Raw genomic sequence first — 13,772 nt, 5'->3', positions numbered from 1 at the left:
AGCTCAGCCACCCACGGGCCCCAGCAGGATCCAGGGGTCACCCGAGTTGGTGAACCACATTCCCAAGGACGAGCAGCGGGTGGCAGCACCGCCCCCGCTTAAGCGTCGTCCGGGTCCCCTTCTGTCCGGACTTGGGTGGCTCTTGAGCCCGGGCTCTTCCACCGCACTCAGTGAGGAATTCACCCAGACCCCTCCTCTTCCCCAAACTTCTCTGCTCTGTTCAGCGGTTCCTCTAACCCGACCCCTCCGCTCCTTCCAGCTCCTCCCATTCGCTCTCCTCCTTTTCTGGTCCCCACTTAGGAATCTGCCCCCCCTCCCCACCGCCTGCTGGGTCCGGGGATCCTCCCCCCTACTCCCCCCGCGTGCAGCCGCCGCCGCCCGGGTTCCTCTCCCCCCTCTTGGGCGCTCCCTGCCAACCCCATGATGTAATGGTGTATGTTAATCAGTAGCATGTGGGGAGCTCCGGCTCTGGCGGCTCAGTCCTCCGCGAGCCGACACTGGAGGCAGCAGCAGCGGCGGCGGCAGTAGCGCCCCGGACCCGCAGCGCAGCACTTCCTCAGCTCCGCCTGCCCCGACGGCATGGCCCGCGGACCGCGCTCCGGGAGCCCCCAACCCCGCTGAGAGTCACCCGGCCCCGGACCCGCGAGTAGGGCCCCGAGCCGCAGGGATGAGCCGCGCCAAGGTGAGTGTCCCTTCCCTTCGCCCCCCTGGAGGAGGACCCATTGGCCACTGGGGTTCCTTGCCCCTACACTCGAGAAGTTCTGGAAATCGGGTAGCAGGAGTCTGGGAGCGAGCGGCCCCGCGATGGCCGAGCCGTTGGGCTCTCCGCCCCGCTGGCGGTGGCAACCACAGCCGAGATAGAACTGGGGGAGTCCCCGAAGCCGAACTTTCTTCTTCGCGGTCGTTGGGGGGCGTGTGCGGATGGCGGTGATCTGCATTCCCCGCCGTGCCGCCCTGCTGCGGGTAGAAGCGTTGCTGCAGGCTCTGGTTGACTCCGTGCGCCGCGTGCTCCCGCAACCCAGCGGCCTCGGCCTGGGACGCGCAGACGAGGCGCTGGGCCCTACCGACCCGCCCGTGGGCGGCGGCGGCGGGGGCAGGATGCCTAAAGCATACACGCGCGTACACACACAGGCGCGCTCACGCACGCACACGGCTGATCGCTCCAGGCAAAGCAGGCCCTGGGAGACCTCCCGGGTGGGCTTGAGTAGCGCGGCGCGGCGCTGGGGAGCCAGGCTCTGTGCTGCGCCGCCGCCCGCTGGGCTCGGAGCTTTGGGTGGGGAGAGTTTATTTTTGTCGCGAGCTGCTGCCGCGGCTGCTCACGGCCTAAATCCAGAGGGGCGCCTGGTGGTGGAGATGCTGGCTGTTGCTGTAGATGGAGCTGCAGCCTCTCGGCTGCTTCTCGGGAAGAAGGAGGAGGAGGAGGGAGGAGAAGGAGGAGGAAGGGGTAGGAGGAGGAGGAGGAGGAGGGAGAGCTGGAGGAGGAGGAAGGAACTCGGGCTGTCGTTGCCTCCGCCTCTGCTTTGCGTTAGCCCCCACCCCCACCCCCGCGCCCCTTTGGAGCCGCATTGCAAGTTTTCTGAGCGGGGAAGATCTGTTGCTGGTGCTGGCGTTCGCAGCACAGCTCCTGAAGCCACCCCGGGTGGGGCGTTGAGGGGAGCACTAGCCGTTCGCAGCCGCAGCAACAGGAAGCTGCGGGGTCTCCTCGTGCACCTGGAAAAGAGGCTTCTAGCCATTCCCCGCTCGGGAATAGCCCATCTCCCGCACCAGGGTGCGGACCAGCGGCTGGTATTTGCGGGACTCAACCTCCGCGGGACGCCCCCACCCACAGCCACCCTCTGATGCACACGTCCCCCTGGGCGCGCTCCTCCACTGGCGGAGGTCTCACTGCAGCTCTTTCTCTTCTTCCAGTGGTGATCGCCGCTCGGGAATGCGGGTGTGAAGGGTCCGAGCTGCCACCCAGCGGGGAGAAGACCCCGGGACGCCGGAAATCACCATCCCGAAGCTGCGAGAAGGGGGGAAAAGAGAGCGTTCTTCATTCAGTTGTGTGCCTTGTGAGGGATTTTATTTTCAAATTCGTTATTTTATTTTATTTTATTTTTTAAAAAGAAACATTTCCGTGCTACTGTCTGTCATCGTCTCCGGGGAAATCAGCCAGAACCACCGGAACGTAACTGAGACCAGACAAGAGAGGCAGGAGCCGAGGCAGTACCTGCAGCGTCCGGGCACCAGAGCCACCTTGGAACCAGAACGCGTCTCCGGTGGCCGCGGGGCTGCGGCTCCGCCAAACTTTGGGGCGGGCGGGGCGGGTAGGGGCGCCGAGGGGCTTTGTAGACTGAGGGCGGCCCCCTAACCATGATGTTTCGCGACCAGGTCGGGGTGCTGGCGGGCTGGTTTAAGGGCTGGAACGAGTGCGAGCAGACTGTTGCGCTGCTGTCGCTGCTCAAGCGCGTGAGCCAGACCCAGGCCCGCTTCCTCCAGCTCTGCCTGGAGCACTCGCTGGCCGACTGCGCCGAGCTGCACGTCTTGGAAGGCGAGGCCAACAGCCCGGGTAAGTGCGCGGCCACCGCGGTCCTGCCCCTAACCCAGTCTTGCCGCCTGGGGTCGGAGCCCCGCCCCTCGACCGCCTTCAGTGGGGACCCGGACGGCACCCGCCCCGGGGCCGTTGACATATGCCCCTTCTCCCCACACCCGGTCCTCGCCGCCTACTTACCTCCGCTGGCTGCTTTGGTGTTTTGCCCACTGTGAACTCCTCAGTCCATTCCGTGTGGTAGCTACGGTAGCATGAATGATTGATTTTTCTCTCATGCAGTTTCCTGGGAAATAAGTAAGTCAGGTCACGTAGAGTCTGGATTTTCTGGGCTTCCACCCACCCCCCTCCCTTCTTCTTTTGGGCAACGTGGTTCTGGATTTCAGCAACACATGAAGAAGCCCGGGACTGCCCTTCAGCAGCCAAGCTCTGATTAGGCTGTATGAAGAATACCTGAAAATGCAATTTTATTTTTCTCTCCTCCCACTCCCCACACGAATATTACGGTTTTAGAGGTTCGTCTTCAGAATAATATATAGATGTTACAGACTATTAAGATGACATTTGCAGTATGGGTATGATGTGGCTTCACTTACTGGTCATGACGTTATACATGTTGATAGGGACCTTGTTGGAAGAGCAGGCCATGAATTGGGTTCCTTGGTCCTTTTTGTTAGGAAACTTTCCTGAGTAATAGAATAGAATTGTTTCACATTACCCTGCTAGTATTTACAGACACCTCAACTAGTAAGAAAGTGACTATACTCCAAGGTCCAGCAGTTTGCCATTTGCTCGTATGGGTGGTGACAGACTGAAATTATATCCTGGTAGTAAGGGGAGACTGGGGGTGGGGGAAAAGTCTGATGGTTGTGATTTTGGATGGGGAAATTCTTTAGTTCATGCTGCTGCTGGAGGGTGAACAGAGCCCCCAGTGTTTATGCAGAGAAAAGAATGCAGGGTCCTCTTCCAGCTGTTCCATGTTAGAGCTGCTGGCCTGCAAGAATAGGAAGAGGTCTGGGCTATTTGATGACAAGGTCCTGTCCAGTCATGGAGACTTGGGAGACAGTGAAGTGAGTGTGCCTTCAGAGTAGCAAGAGGAGAGCCAGCCTCTTCCTCATTCCTCTTCCCTGGTATGGTGCTCATGATGCTGAAGAAGCTAGAATGGGATGTTTCCATATATAGAATCATAGGGTGGAAGTGACTGCTGGAAATTCTCACTGGCCTTTTCCTGACTGCACCCAAAGGATCCTGCACTGCCAAGTATGGAGGGTCATTCTGAAGGAGATTCCATTCATCCCAAGCCTGACAGCTCACACAGTTACTCCAGGGTGGCAATGGCAGGGCCCCCTTTGGTTGAGTTCCACATTTATAAATAGTAGAAGGGCCAGCTTTCTTCCTTAGGGTGTAGAAACATAACTAGGTAGGTAACTGATGACCCACTCTGTCTGCTTCTGTCTTTAATGCCAATGGGTAGCTAAGTTTACCTGCTTGGTTTTGCTTTCTCAGGTTTGACCAACAAGATTATATAAACTTTTTCATGCTGTAGAATGTGAAGAATTTAAGTACAGTCATTTATATGTTGAATGCTCGACTTTGACTCATGTAGGGACTGTTTAATGATAATCATCTTCATGTTACTTAAATGCCGAGCAATATTTTTTTTCCTCTTGAGTAATGCAGAGGATTTTTTCCCAGTATAGCAGTTATCGGTTTAGTGAGTAATTAGATGTATAGTATTAAAAACTAGTGACTTAGTTTAAAAAAATATAATTCAACAAAATTCAACCTCTGTGATTTTAAAAAGCCATTTGGAAATTTTTCATTTAACCATACTTGTTTACAATGCCTACCTATTTGTCCTGCTAAATGATGCAGAAGTACAAAATATAGAAATGTTACGTAAGGTGGGGACCATCTACCAGTTTCTGGATTAATCATTCAGCCTAAACATTTTGCCTGCATGGAAACCTTTGTACTTGTTTTGTTGCGTGGCCAAGACAGAAAATCACTAGGGAGGTCATATAATGGTCTAGTTTACTTTTGGAGGGTAGGCATCATAAAGAGCATCAAGATTTGTTCCAGCATACCTGTTGTGCCTTTCTGCATTTCTGGAACTTAGCCAAGAACCAGGAAGGAGGCAAAAAATGTCCACTTAGCAACACTAGCAGAGTAGGTGGCATAAAAATCCAGAGAAAACTTGAGACCCCCCCCTTTCAAAACATTCTTACTTTTATTCTAAACACAATCCTAACATTTTTTTTTTAATTTGAAAAATAATCCTTAGTGTACTGGGAATAGTACATTTAGAATAGGGTGAGAGTCTGCTGTAATCAGCAGTGAAAAGTGACCCCCTGATAATCTGACAAGAAGGAAAGAGAAAAACTATAACTTCAGACACAAGAATTGGAGCACAAGCCCTGAAGGCTTTGAACTATTAAGGTGGGAAACCTTAATTGACCCTGCAGGCATCTGTTTTTGATGATATAAGCCAATAATTTCTACTTACTAAAGCAGACTACCAAAAGAGTGCATTTTAAAAAATACACTTCTTAAGAAGCTGGGGAAGTGTTCAATATACTTGGGAAATATTTACACCCAAGATAATTAACCTCCAAAGCTGTTCTTACCAATTCAGAAAACTCGGCTGTGCAGAATGACTCATTCATTGAGTGGCTGAGATTTCTCGTACCAAAGTCATCCAGTATTATTTATTTTGTAATCATCAATTAAAACATAGCATTTATTCTAGTGTTTAGAGATTTTAAAACTTGGTAAATGGGAACCAAATTCATATCTGGGGTTTGATTCAGTTTTCAAAAAGAAAAGAAAAGAAATAATTAGTAATTGTGTGAATTTGGTTGTGTTTTGCAGGACTCTATATTTAAATCAAGAGAGAGCCTGAACATTAAACATGGTTTATCTGAGATCTGTGGGATGTGTTTTAATATTTACTTTTCATTTTCTTAAAGTTACTGAGAATCCAATGATTCACTGTTTGATCTTTTGCCTCAGGTTCATGGTTATCAGAGATCCAAAGAAAATAGTTGTCTCAGTCCCTACTATAGTTTGGTTCTGTAATGACCTTTGAAGGCCCATGTGTTAAAGCCTTAGTCCTAGCTTGGCTTAAAGGTATGCAACCTTTAAGACATAGGGCCTAGTAGGAGATCTTGGGGTCATTGGGAGCATGCCTTTGAGGGAGACAATGAGACCCTGCCCCTTCCTCTTCTTCTCTGAGTCCCTGGCAATAAGTTGAGTAGTTTTGCTCTGCCATTATATGCCACCAAAGGCCCAGAGTAATCAGGCCAACCTGTCGTGGACTAAAATCTCTTGAACTGTGAGCCACAATAAAGTTCTCTCTTTAGAAGTTTGTTATCTCAAGGCATATGTTATAGTGATGGAAAACTGACCAACACAGTCCCTATGGATGTGTGTGTGTGTGTGTGTGTGTGTGTGTGTGTGTGTACCCGTGCACGCATGTGTATTTTTCTTTTTCACTCCAGATGTGGTCATTGGATATTGGTCATGGTCATCTCTCTAAGTTGAGGCTTGCTTCCAGCACCTCATAACTTTAGAAAGGTCCCCCCCCCTTTTTTTTAGATCACAAATGGAGTAAAGTAGAAGAGGTTTTCCTGATGATATGAATAAGATCTTATTTGTAATTCTTTAATTCATTTATGCATTCAACAAACGTTTTCTGACTGCCTACTATTTTTCTGGCTCAGACTTACACAATGGGAATACAGAGGTATCTTACTGTATTTCATGACCTGGTACATGATATATAACTCTCAGTGTTAAGTCAATAACTAGTATAATATCATAGGTGCATAAATATGGGATTAAATTAAAAGTATGGAGGAAGGAGTGCTGGGGCATTGTGAATCTAGCAGCTAATTGCTGGAAGCAGGGGTCCAGAAGGTGTGTTTGATTAGAGTCTTGAAGGGTGAATAAAAGTTGGTTTAGTATGTAAAGAGAATAGTAGAGAACAAGCAAGAAGATATTTTCCAAGCAGGAAAAAAAATTTATAAAAAGCATTGATTTGTAAAAGGGACTGGCTTTGTGCAAGAAATGGTAGGTTCAGACTGGCTGAAAGAATATAGAGTGCTGAGTTCTAAAGAGCAGCAGTTAGAAGCAGAAGCAATGTGTGTAGAGGACTTTTGCCAGCCAAGGAATTTAGAGTTAATCCCTCAGAGATGATAAAGATCGGAAGAAGACTTTAAGACAGGGGCCTGCTGCAAATGAAGAGGAAGAGTTAAAAGATGAATAGGGTTTGCGTGTGTGGTGTGTGGGTCATGTGGGTTATGCAGTGTTTGATGTGGGGGGGTGGATTAGGAGGTGTCTGTGTGTGGTAGGGGTAGTGTGTCACGTATGGTACGTGTGAGGATTATGGTTTATGGGTGTGGGTGTGTATGCTGAGTGTTGTATTCACGTATTTGTATATTTTCAGGGAAGAGTTCTCCTGGTACGTGCATGGTTCTCAGAGAGGCAAAAATGGAATAAGAGGCAAATGAGTTCAATTTCTGTTTTGGCCTCTGGTGGCATTGTCTTGGGGCATCAGTGTACTGGGGCTGTGGGGAAGAAGGATTGAGAAGGAAAGAGAAGTATTGTTCAAGTGTCTGTGTATACCCACAGGAGCGCATAATTTATGGAAGATTCTTGGAGTATAGATTTTGAAATTCATCAGACTAGGCTGATTAATTTTTGAGCCTCAGTTTTCTCATCAGTAAAAATGATGGTTTTGGGGGAAAAAAAAAACTTTGTTATGATCTGGAAGGTCCTTGTTAATGACCCAGCAAGGATCTATTTCATCCTTCAGGCTTAAGTTCACCACTCATTAATGTGGAATTGATATAAATGGTATTTTCCTAAATGGTCAGAAATCTTTTCATGTGAGGAATCTTGAAGAAGAGATTAGGGAGGACTTGGAACTCTAAAAAGATACTGCTGTGTTCTACCTACCATTTACCTTCATTGTTCTACTCTATCATGTTGGGTCCTTAAAAAAAAAAAAAAAAAAAAAAAAAAAAGCAGGCAGCCTGACCCAGTTTTCTCAAATAACTTGTCAACACTTTTTTCTTCAGTTGGTGAATGTGAAAAGAAAAAAAATCATTTGGTTGAATGAAATATATAGGGGCCCTCTATATGAAATCCTTTTCACTGAGGGTGCTATAATTTTCTCTGGGTTGGTCTGGGACGACTGAGCAAGTTACTGATTGTGAATTGTAGCAGGTTATACTCATTCGTACTCTTTGTTGTGAATTATTTGGATTTAGTTGTTTAGCTTAGTTGCTCAAGGGCTTCAGCCACTGAGTATGTGTTATAAACAGGCCTCATCAAAGCAAGTATGAGGCAGACAAGCTTCACAACAGTCAGATTGGCTTGTTGATGGTTAAGTAAACAAGTGGGGGCAAACGGAGGTTGGGGGTGCTGAGAAGAAATTGAAAACTGCTCCATCTGTCTGCTGAGGGGTCATTCTGAAGAGACTTAACAACGGGAGATGAGGGAGACACTGCTTCACCTTGAGGAGAAATTGGGGAGTTGTCTCCATTCATCAGTGAAGTCCTGTAAATCCAGTTGCTAGGAAAAGTGTGGGGTGCATAGAAATCTTTGTCTTACTGTAATCACCACGTTTTCATCCCCCCTAATCATTCCTTCTAAGGCCTGACTGAGCTCATCCAATTCACATAGATTAAGATGCAGAATCAGACGTCTCCTCTGAGCTATTTTTTGCTTCCATGGTAGCCGCCTGAGGCAGGATTCTCCCCAAGAAAGCAGAACTTTCAGAGTAGGAACCGAACATTCTTTTGGTTAGCTACTCAGGCATGGGCCTTGCTCTGAAGGCAGCACCCTGAGAACCAGTTTGGGGTTCCCAAGAACTAACCTGTTTTTATGTAGGAGCCTGTGACTCCTTGGAAGTCAGAAGTTGATTTCTGGCTTTTGTTCCCACTCCACATATCAACATTTTACTACAGTTTTTCTGATTTTAGTTTATGAGGGGGAAAATATCAGATGGTTCTGTGGTTTCTTCTATGTGGTAGATATTACCATAATGATGGTACCTGGTGATCAGTATCCTGAAAAAAAAATGTGGGGCTAAGTTCTTGAGTACATATACATTCACCAGATACCCCAACAGAGAGCTGGGTGTTCTGCCAAAGGGTGAAGTCAGTGTAATAGTTCACCTCAAGGAGCTTACACTCAAGTTGTGGAGGTTAAACAAACACAGATGTAATGCTTAAACCATCAACAGTTGCTAAATGGTGTTATTTTGGTGAGAGAACCAAATGGGAGTCAAGTGAAAGGTCTCGCTTTCACTCACGGTGACTTGGATTGTGCAAGAAGCTGAAGCAAGCCTGGCCCGGTGGCACATGCCTGTAATCCCAACAACCTGGGAGGCTGAGGCAGGAGGATCATGAGTTCAAACCCAGCTTCAGCAAAAGTGAGGCACTTAGTGCCTCAGTGAGACCCTGTGTCTAATAAAATAGGGCTGGGGATGTGGCTCCCCTGAGTTCAATCCCCAGTATCCAAAAGAAAAAAAAAAGAAGAAGAAGAAGAAGAAGATGAACAGGAGATGTCAACCTGATTGTGGCATTTGAAACAAGTGCTTTAGGGCTCACAAGATTCTTGCCTTTTTAATACCAGTAATGCCAGTTTCACTTGGAAAACCATGCCTAGAGGGGACTCCATGCAAGTGTCATGTCAGAGGCAGGCTTCCTGAGCCTTCGAAGGATAAATATAATAGAGAGAGGGAAGCATGAAGCATATTGTCCACTAGGTATTATCTCTTGGTGAATGGAGGAAGGAACATCCCTGAGTCAATCCAAACACATGATTTCTAACATTTAAAGGTAGGAAAACAAAACCTCTGGGCACTTAATATTTTCACCCCTCGTAAGCATCCATAAACTTCTGAGACTTGGTTGTAGTCCTCTTGGTTCCTCCCAGTAGGATACTTTTGCAGGATACTTTGATTAGACTTGTGTTAAGCAATAACATCTAAAACACTTAAAGGAAAACATAAACGTGTCAGACCAGTTCTTCTCAAAATTTAATGTGCATACAAATCACTTGGGGATCTTGTTCCTGAAAACTCTGATTAAGGAAGTCTGTGAGGAGGCCTGACCTGCAGTTGTAATAAGCTCCCAGGTGATGTTGATGCTGTGGGTCTGTGGATCTCACTTTGAGTGGAAAGAACCTCGACTGTTAGAAGTGACTTGGTGCGGTGGCTTTTAAGTCTTATGGATGTGGATCAGAAGGTTTTCATTGGTAAATGAAAACTTACATGAAAGCTGTGGGAAGCAGATGCCTGCAGTCTCCTCCTCTCAACCCTAACTTTCCAGGGAGGGTAGTTTGAAAATCTGTGGCTGAGCATGGTCCCCAGTCTGTGAGATGAAATACTGATTGACAAAGCCGTGGCCAGCAGATCTGGGATTAGAACTGGACTCTCCTCAGTTCAATGCTCTTTCCACCATCTCAACTTCAATCTAATGTCACTAACCTATTAGAGCCTTCATTTAGGGTCAGGTTTGAAGCTGACTCAGATGGTAGTGTTAGGATGGGGTTCATTTCTCTTTTGCCCACTTGAATTTTCTGCTACAAAAAGGTCATTTTCAGAGTTTCTTTTACAGTTTTAAGGTAGCTTTATATGAAAAGTGAACCATTCTTTGCTCTACTGACAACACGTGTCTGGAAGGTGGGGGGAAGAGAGGGACAGGACAGTGTGCTTCTGGTGACACTCTTCGGTCAGTCTTAACTGGTAATGTATACCAGACTCTCTCTGGCCTTGGAAAAACCCCATAGACTGCTTTATTCAAAGAGCATTTCTGTGATGCAAGTGTGTCTTAAAAATTGTCTTAAAAATCTACTGAAGTGATATATACATAAGCTCTGAGCGAGGCATGTTTTTTGTCTTTGTAGTGTGATCACTCATTACACTACTGAGCATTCTATATACCGCTTTCAGCAATAATTCACTGCCTGGTTCTTGGAACTATCTTTCACAGCTCCAACTGAGTCAGTGTTTGAGAACAGGAGAGCTGGACTCTGTCTCATTTCCCCTTGCTTTTTGGACATGTCCCTGCTGGAATTTCCAGGCATTCTAATGATCAGTGTCCCATGGCAAATGAGGCTCCTGGAAAGATATACTTATTTTTATATTTTAATTTTTTGCTGATGTTGTGGACTTTAAATTTGAGCTGGAAAGAGCAAGAATGTCAGTTCCAGAGGCCGGATGGGAGAGATCTCTTCCCACTTCCCCAGCATACTCCCATAAAGTGCAATTATTAGAATTTCTGAAGCAGCCTATACTGATCTGTCAGTACAATTTAAGTGTCTGTGAGCAGCATAAATACATACGTAACATTGCCTCTGCTGCATACATTTCTGTGTATGTGCACTGAACATGTCATTTTAACAGTTAAAATGTGTGACAAAAATGTCAATGTTAAAGCACTTTTGGATTTTTGAAGAGGTAAAGGAATCAGCAGCATCTACCCCTCAAGATAAAGACTACTGTCTCAGTTCTAAAAGGGAAAAGGTGGGAGAAAGGAGGTTCTATACATTGGTGAGGTTAACATTGGTTCTGTGCAAGATCCCATAAGAGCGTTTAAATAAGCTACCATGCTTTGTGAGCATTTGGATGAGAAAATAGGAACCAGCATCAGTTTGTCAAGAATGGAAAGGATGGACCATGGTGAGCTAATGTCACTTCTTTTTTTCTAGGGGAATGGGAAAGGAAGGGAGATAGCATTCATGGAGAGACTGTATGCTCTGTAGATCACAGGAATTCTGCTGGGCATCGCATATCTAAGTTTCAGCAGAGCCTTGATAAACCCCCATTTCCTGATGAATCAAATGGAGAGAAGTAGGGCAGGTGAGTCTAGCTGTGTGGATTTAGAGTGGCTTTGGTGACTGACAGGCCTGACTCTGGTGGCTGTCAGCCTGAAGGGAGGTCTCTGGTGTGCCTCAGGGCTCATGCATTCAACATCATTATTTGTGCTGATGGAGTGTGACTTAGCCTGGGGTCCCCAGGAGAGTGGAGCCTGAGGCAAGGGCTGGCTGTGCAGGTGGTTTATTTGGGACACAGATCCCACGCAATGGGAAAGGAAGCTAGGTAGAGAGAAACAGGGAAAGAGGGAGAACCAATACAGTGTGTCATCAAGCTGGTCATTGCTGTGGGTTAGAATAGGTGTTGTGGTTCAGCAATAACATGCATGAAAAGAACTTTTGGTTTTTAGTAACCTTAGAACTTTGTATGAATGATGTCATCATGTGGTTGCCCCCCCCCCGCCCCCGCACTCTCTCTCTCTTTTTTTGGTACCAGAGATTGAACACAGGGGTGCTTAACCACTGAGTCACATCCCTAGCCCTTCTTAATTTTTTATTTAGAGAAAGGGTTTTGCTAAGTTGCTTAGGACCTCACTAAGTTGCTGAGGCTGGATTTGAACCTGTGATCCTCCTGCCTTAGCCTCCCAGGCTGCTGGGATGCCAGGTGTGTGCCACAGTACCTGTCAGTTGCCCCCTGAAATCTGGAGGGCAGTTCCCAGTACACAGTTTGAAGAGATGGACAAATCAGGATGTGGTCAGAAGAGAGAGGCTGGCTGGTGGGGACACCTGGAAGCCAGGGTGAACTGAGAAGAAGACAACAGAGAACTGTCATGGGTTACTTGGGAAATTCCTTGGGCTTGGAGTTGAGGGGTTAAATTTTATATTTATGAGGCTGGCAGTGAATAAAGCTACAGTTCATTTAGCTCAAAGTAAAGGAAAACTTTGCAATGATTAGAGCTTCCTGAACAATGGAAATATGCTAAAGAGGAGAGAGTGGCTTGGGTTTCATTTGTAGATGATGAGCCTTTAACATTGGGCCAGGCATAAAATAGTACTTCTAAATAAGACTGGCTCCTGTTTATTGAGTCCATATATTATCTTATTTATTCATTCCAGCAACTCCTTTAAAATGGGGTAGGAGCTGCCATTATTCTGCTTGAAAACAAGCAGCCTGATTTCAGAGCAGTACCCTGCCTCTCCATTGCAAAGATTAGTGCCTGTTTAGAAAAACAGCTGTGACATCTTAGGTGACTTCCAAAGTCCCTATTTCTTATATGAAGATAGGAAAACAAAATTATTTGGAACAGAAGAAAAAGAGGTAATACAAGTAAATGAATGAAAAAGTGAATGAGGAAAGGCGTTTGTAAGTCTTTAAATTATTTCTAGTATATTCCTCCTGTACTTCTTGGCTAGTCTGGGCCACAGATTTGTGTCTTTTTGTTTTTGAAATACACCCATAGAGTAATTTTCAGTTCTTTTTTGAAGTTGACAGAGAGGTGAGTATAGGTCAATGTGAGAGTAGGTACCACACTTAAGACCAGATGCAAGCATTTGAATTGAACCAGGTTGTTTTGTGTCACCCAGAAGCAGTGATCAGCTCTGAGTGTGTCAGTTATTTAGGTAACTCACAAACACAGTCTAGATCTCCAAATCTTTTTTATTTTCTCCAGGTAGTTCTAAGAATGACCAGAGGATATTCTTTATATGGTACAAGTTGCATATCCTTTATCTGAAATGCTTGAGACAGAATGTTCCAGATTTTGAAGTTTATTTTTTTTAATTTTGAAATATTTGTGTAAGTTTTTCTGGTTGAGCAACTCTAGTCCAAAAGCTCCATATCCAAAATACACCAAAGTCTGAAACTTTTTGAGCACCAACAAGAGCATTTCAGAGTTTGAGTTTATGAATCAGAGATGCTCAACTTATAATAGCTTTTCTTATTTTGTCTTGTCTTTTCCTTTCTCATATCTTCTCTTCCCCCTCTCTTTCCCTTCCCTTTTCCTTATTTTCTTCTCATCTTTTCTTTTTCCTTAGCACTCTGTATGTGTCAAGCATTGTGCAGATAGCTACACATACATAATCCCTCTCCAATTATCAAATGAATGAATAAAAAAGCAGAATTAGTGTTCGTGAAAATCACATGTAATATATTACCATAGTTACATAAGGGGCTTATCACCCAGAGTCTTGCACATAGTAAGTACATAATAACTGATTTCTAAATCATATAAATTCCACAAAATATATAATATTTCCATTTTTCAGATGAGGAAACTTACTTAGAGTGATTGGAAAAATGCTTACGGTCACCCCAGTGTGTGTCTGATTACCATGTTGAATCTTTGACACCTCATGAATGCTGAGAATCTATTCCAGTTCTTAGGTAAATAAAAGTGTTAGCATTTTTAAAAAAAGAACT

The 13,772-nt window shown here is 45.8% G+C and overlaps 1 protein-coding gene across 2 annotated transcripts in view; it reads left to right on the top strand.

Moving 5' to 3' along the window:
- Positions 1-374: 374 nt before the first annotated feature.
- Positions 375-13,772, top strand: part of Samd4a (sterile alpha motif domain containing 4A) — a 210,143-nt gene continuing 196,745 nt past the window's right edge. The window contains exons 1-2 of one of the 2 annotated variants that reach the window (XM_026384080.2): positions 375-682; positions 1,909-2,548. In XM_026384080.2, the coding sequence (XP_026239865.1) occupies positions 2,353-2,548 (196 nt within the window). In that variant the 5' untranslated portion in view covers positions 375-682; positions 1,909-2,352. The remainder of the gene's footprint in view (positions 683-1,908; positions 2,549-13,772) is intronic. The other variant, XM_026384079.2, reaches the window with a different exon arrangement.

This window comes from Urocitellus parryii, chromosome 6 (genome assembly GCF_045843805.1).
Source record: "Urocitellus parryii isolate mUroPar1 chromosome 6, mUroPar1.hap1, whole genome shotgun sequence".
Taxonomy (NCBI): Eukaryota; Metazoa; Chordata; class Mammalia; order Rodentia; family Sciuridae; genus Urocitellus; species Urocitellus parryii.
The sequence above is the reverse complement of the archived record's forward strand: the minus strand, read 5'-3'. Positions and strand labels throughout refer to the sequence as shown.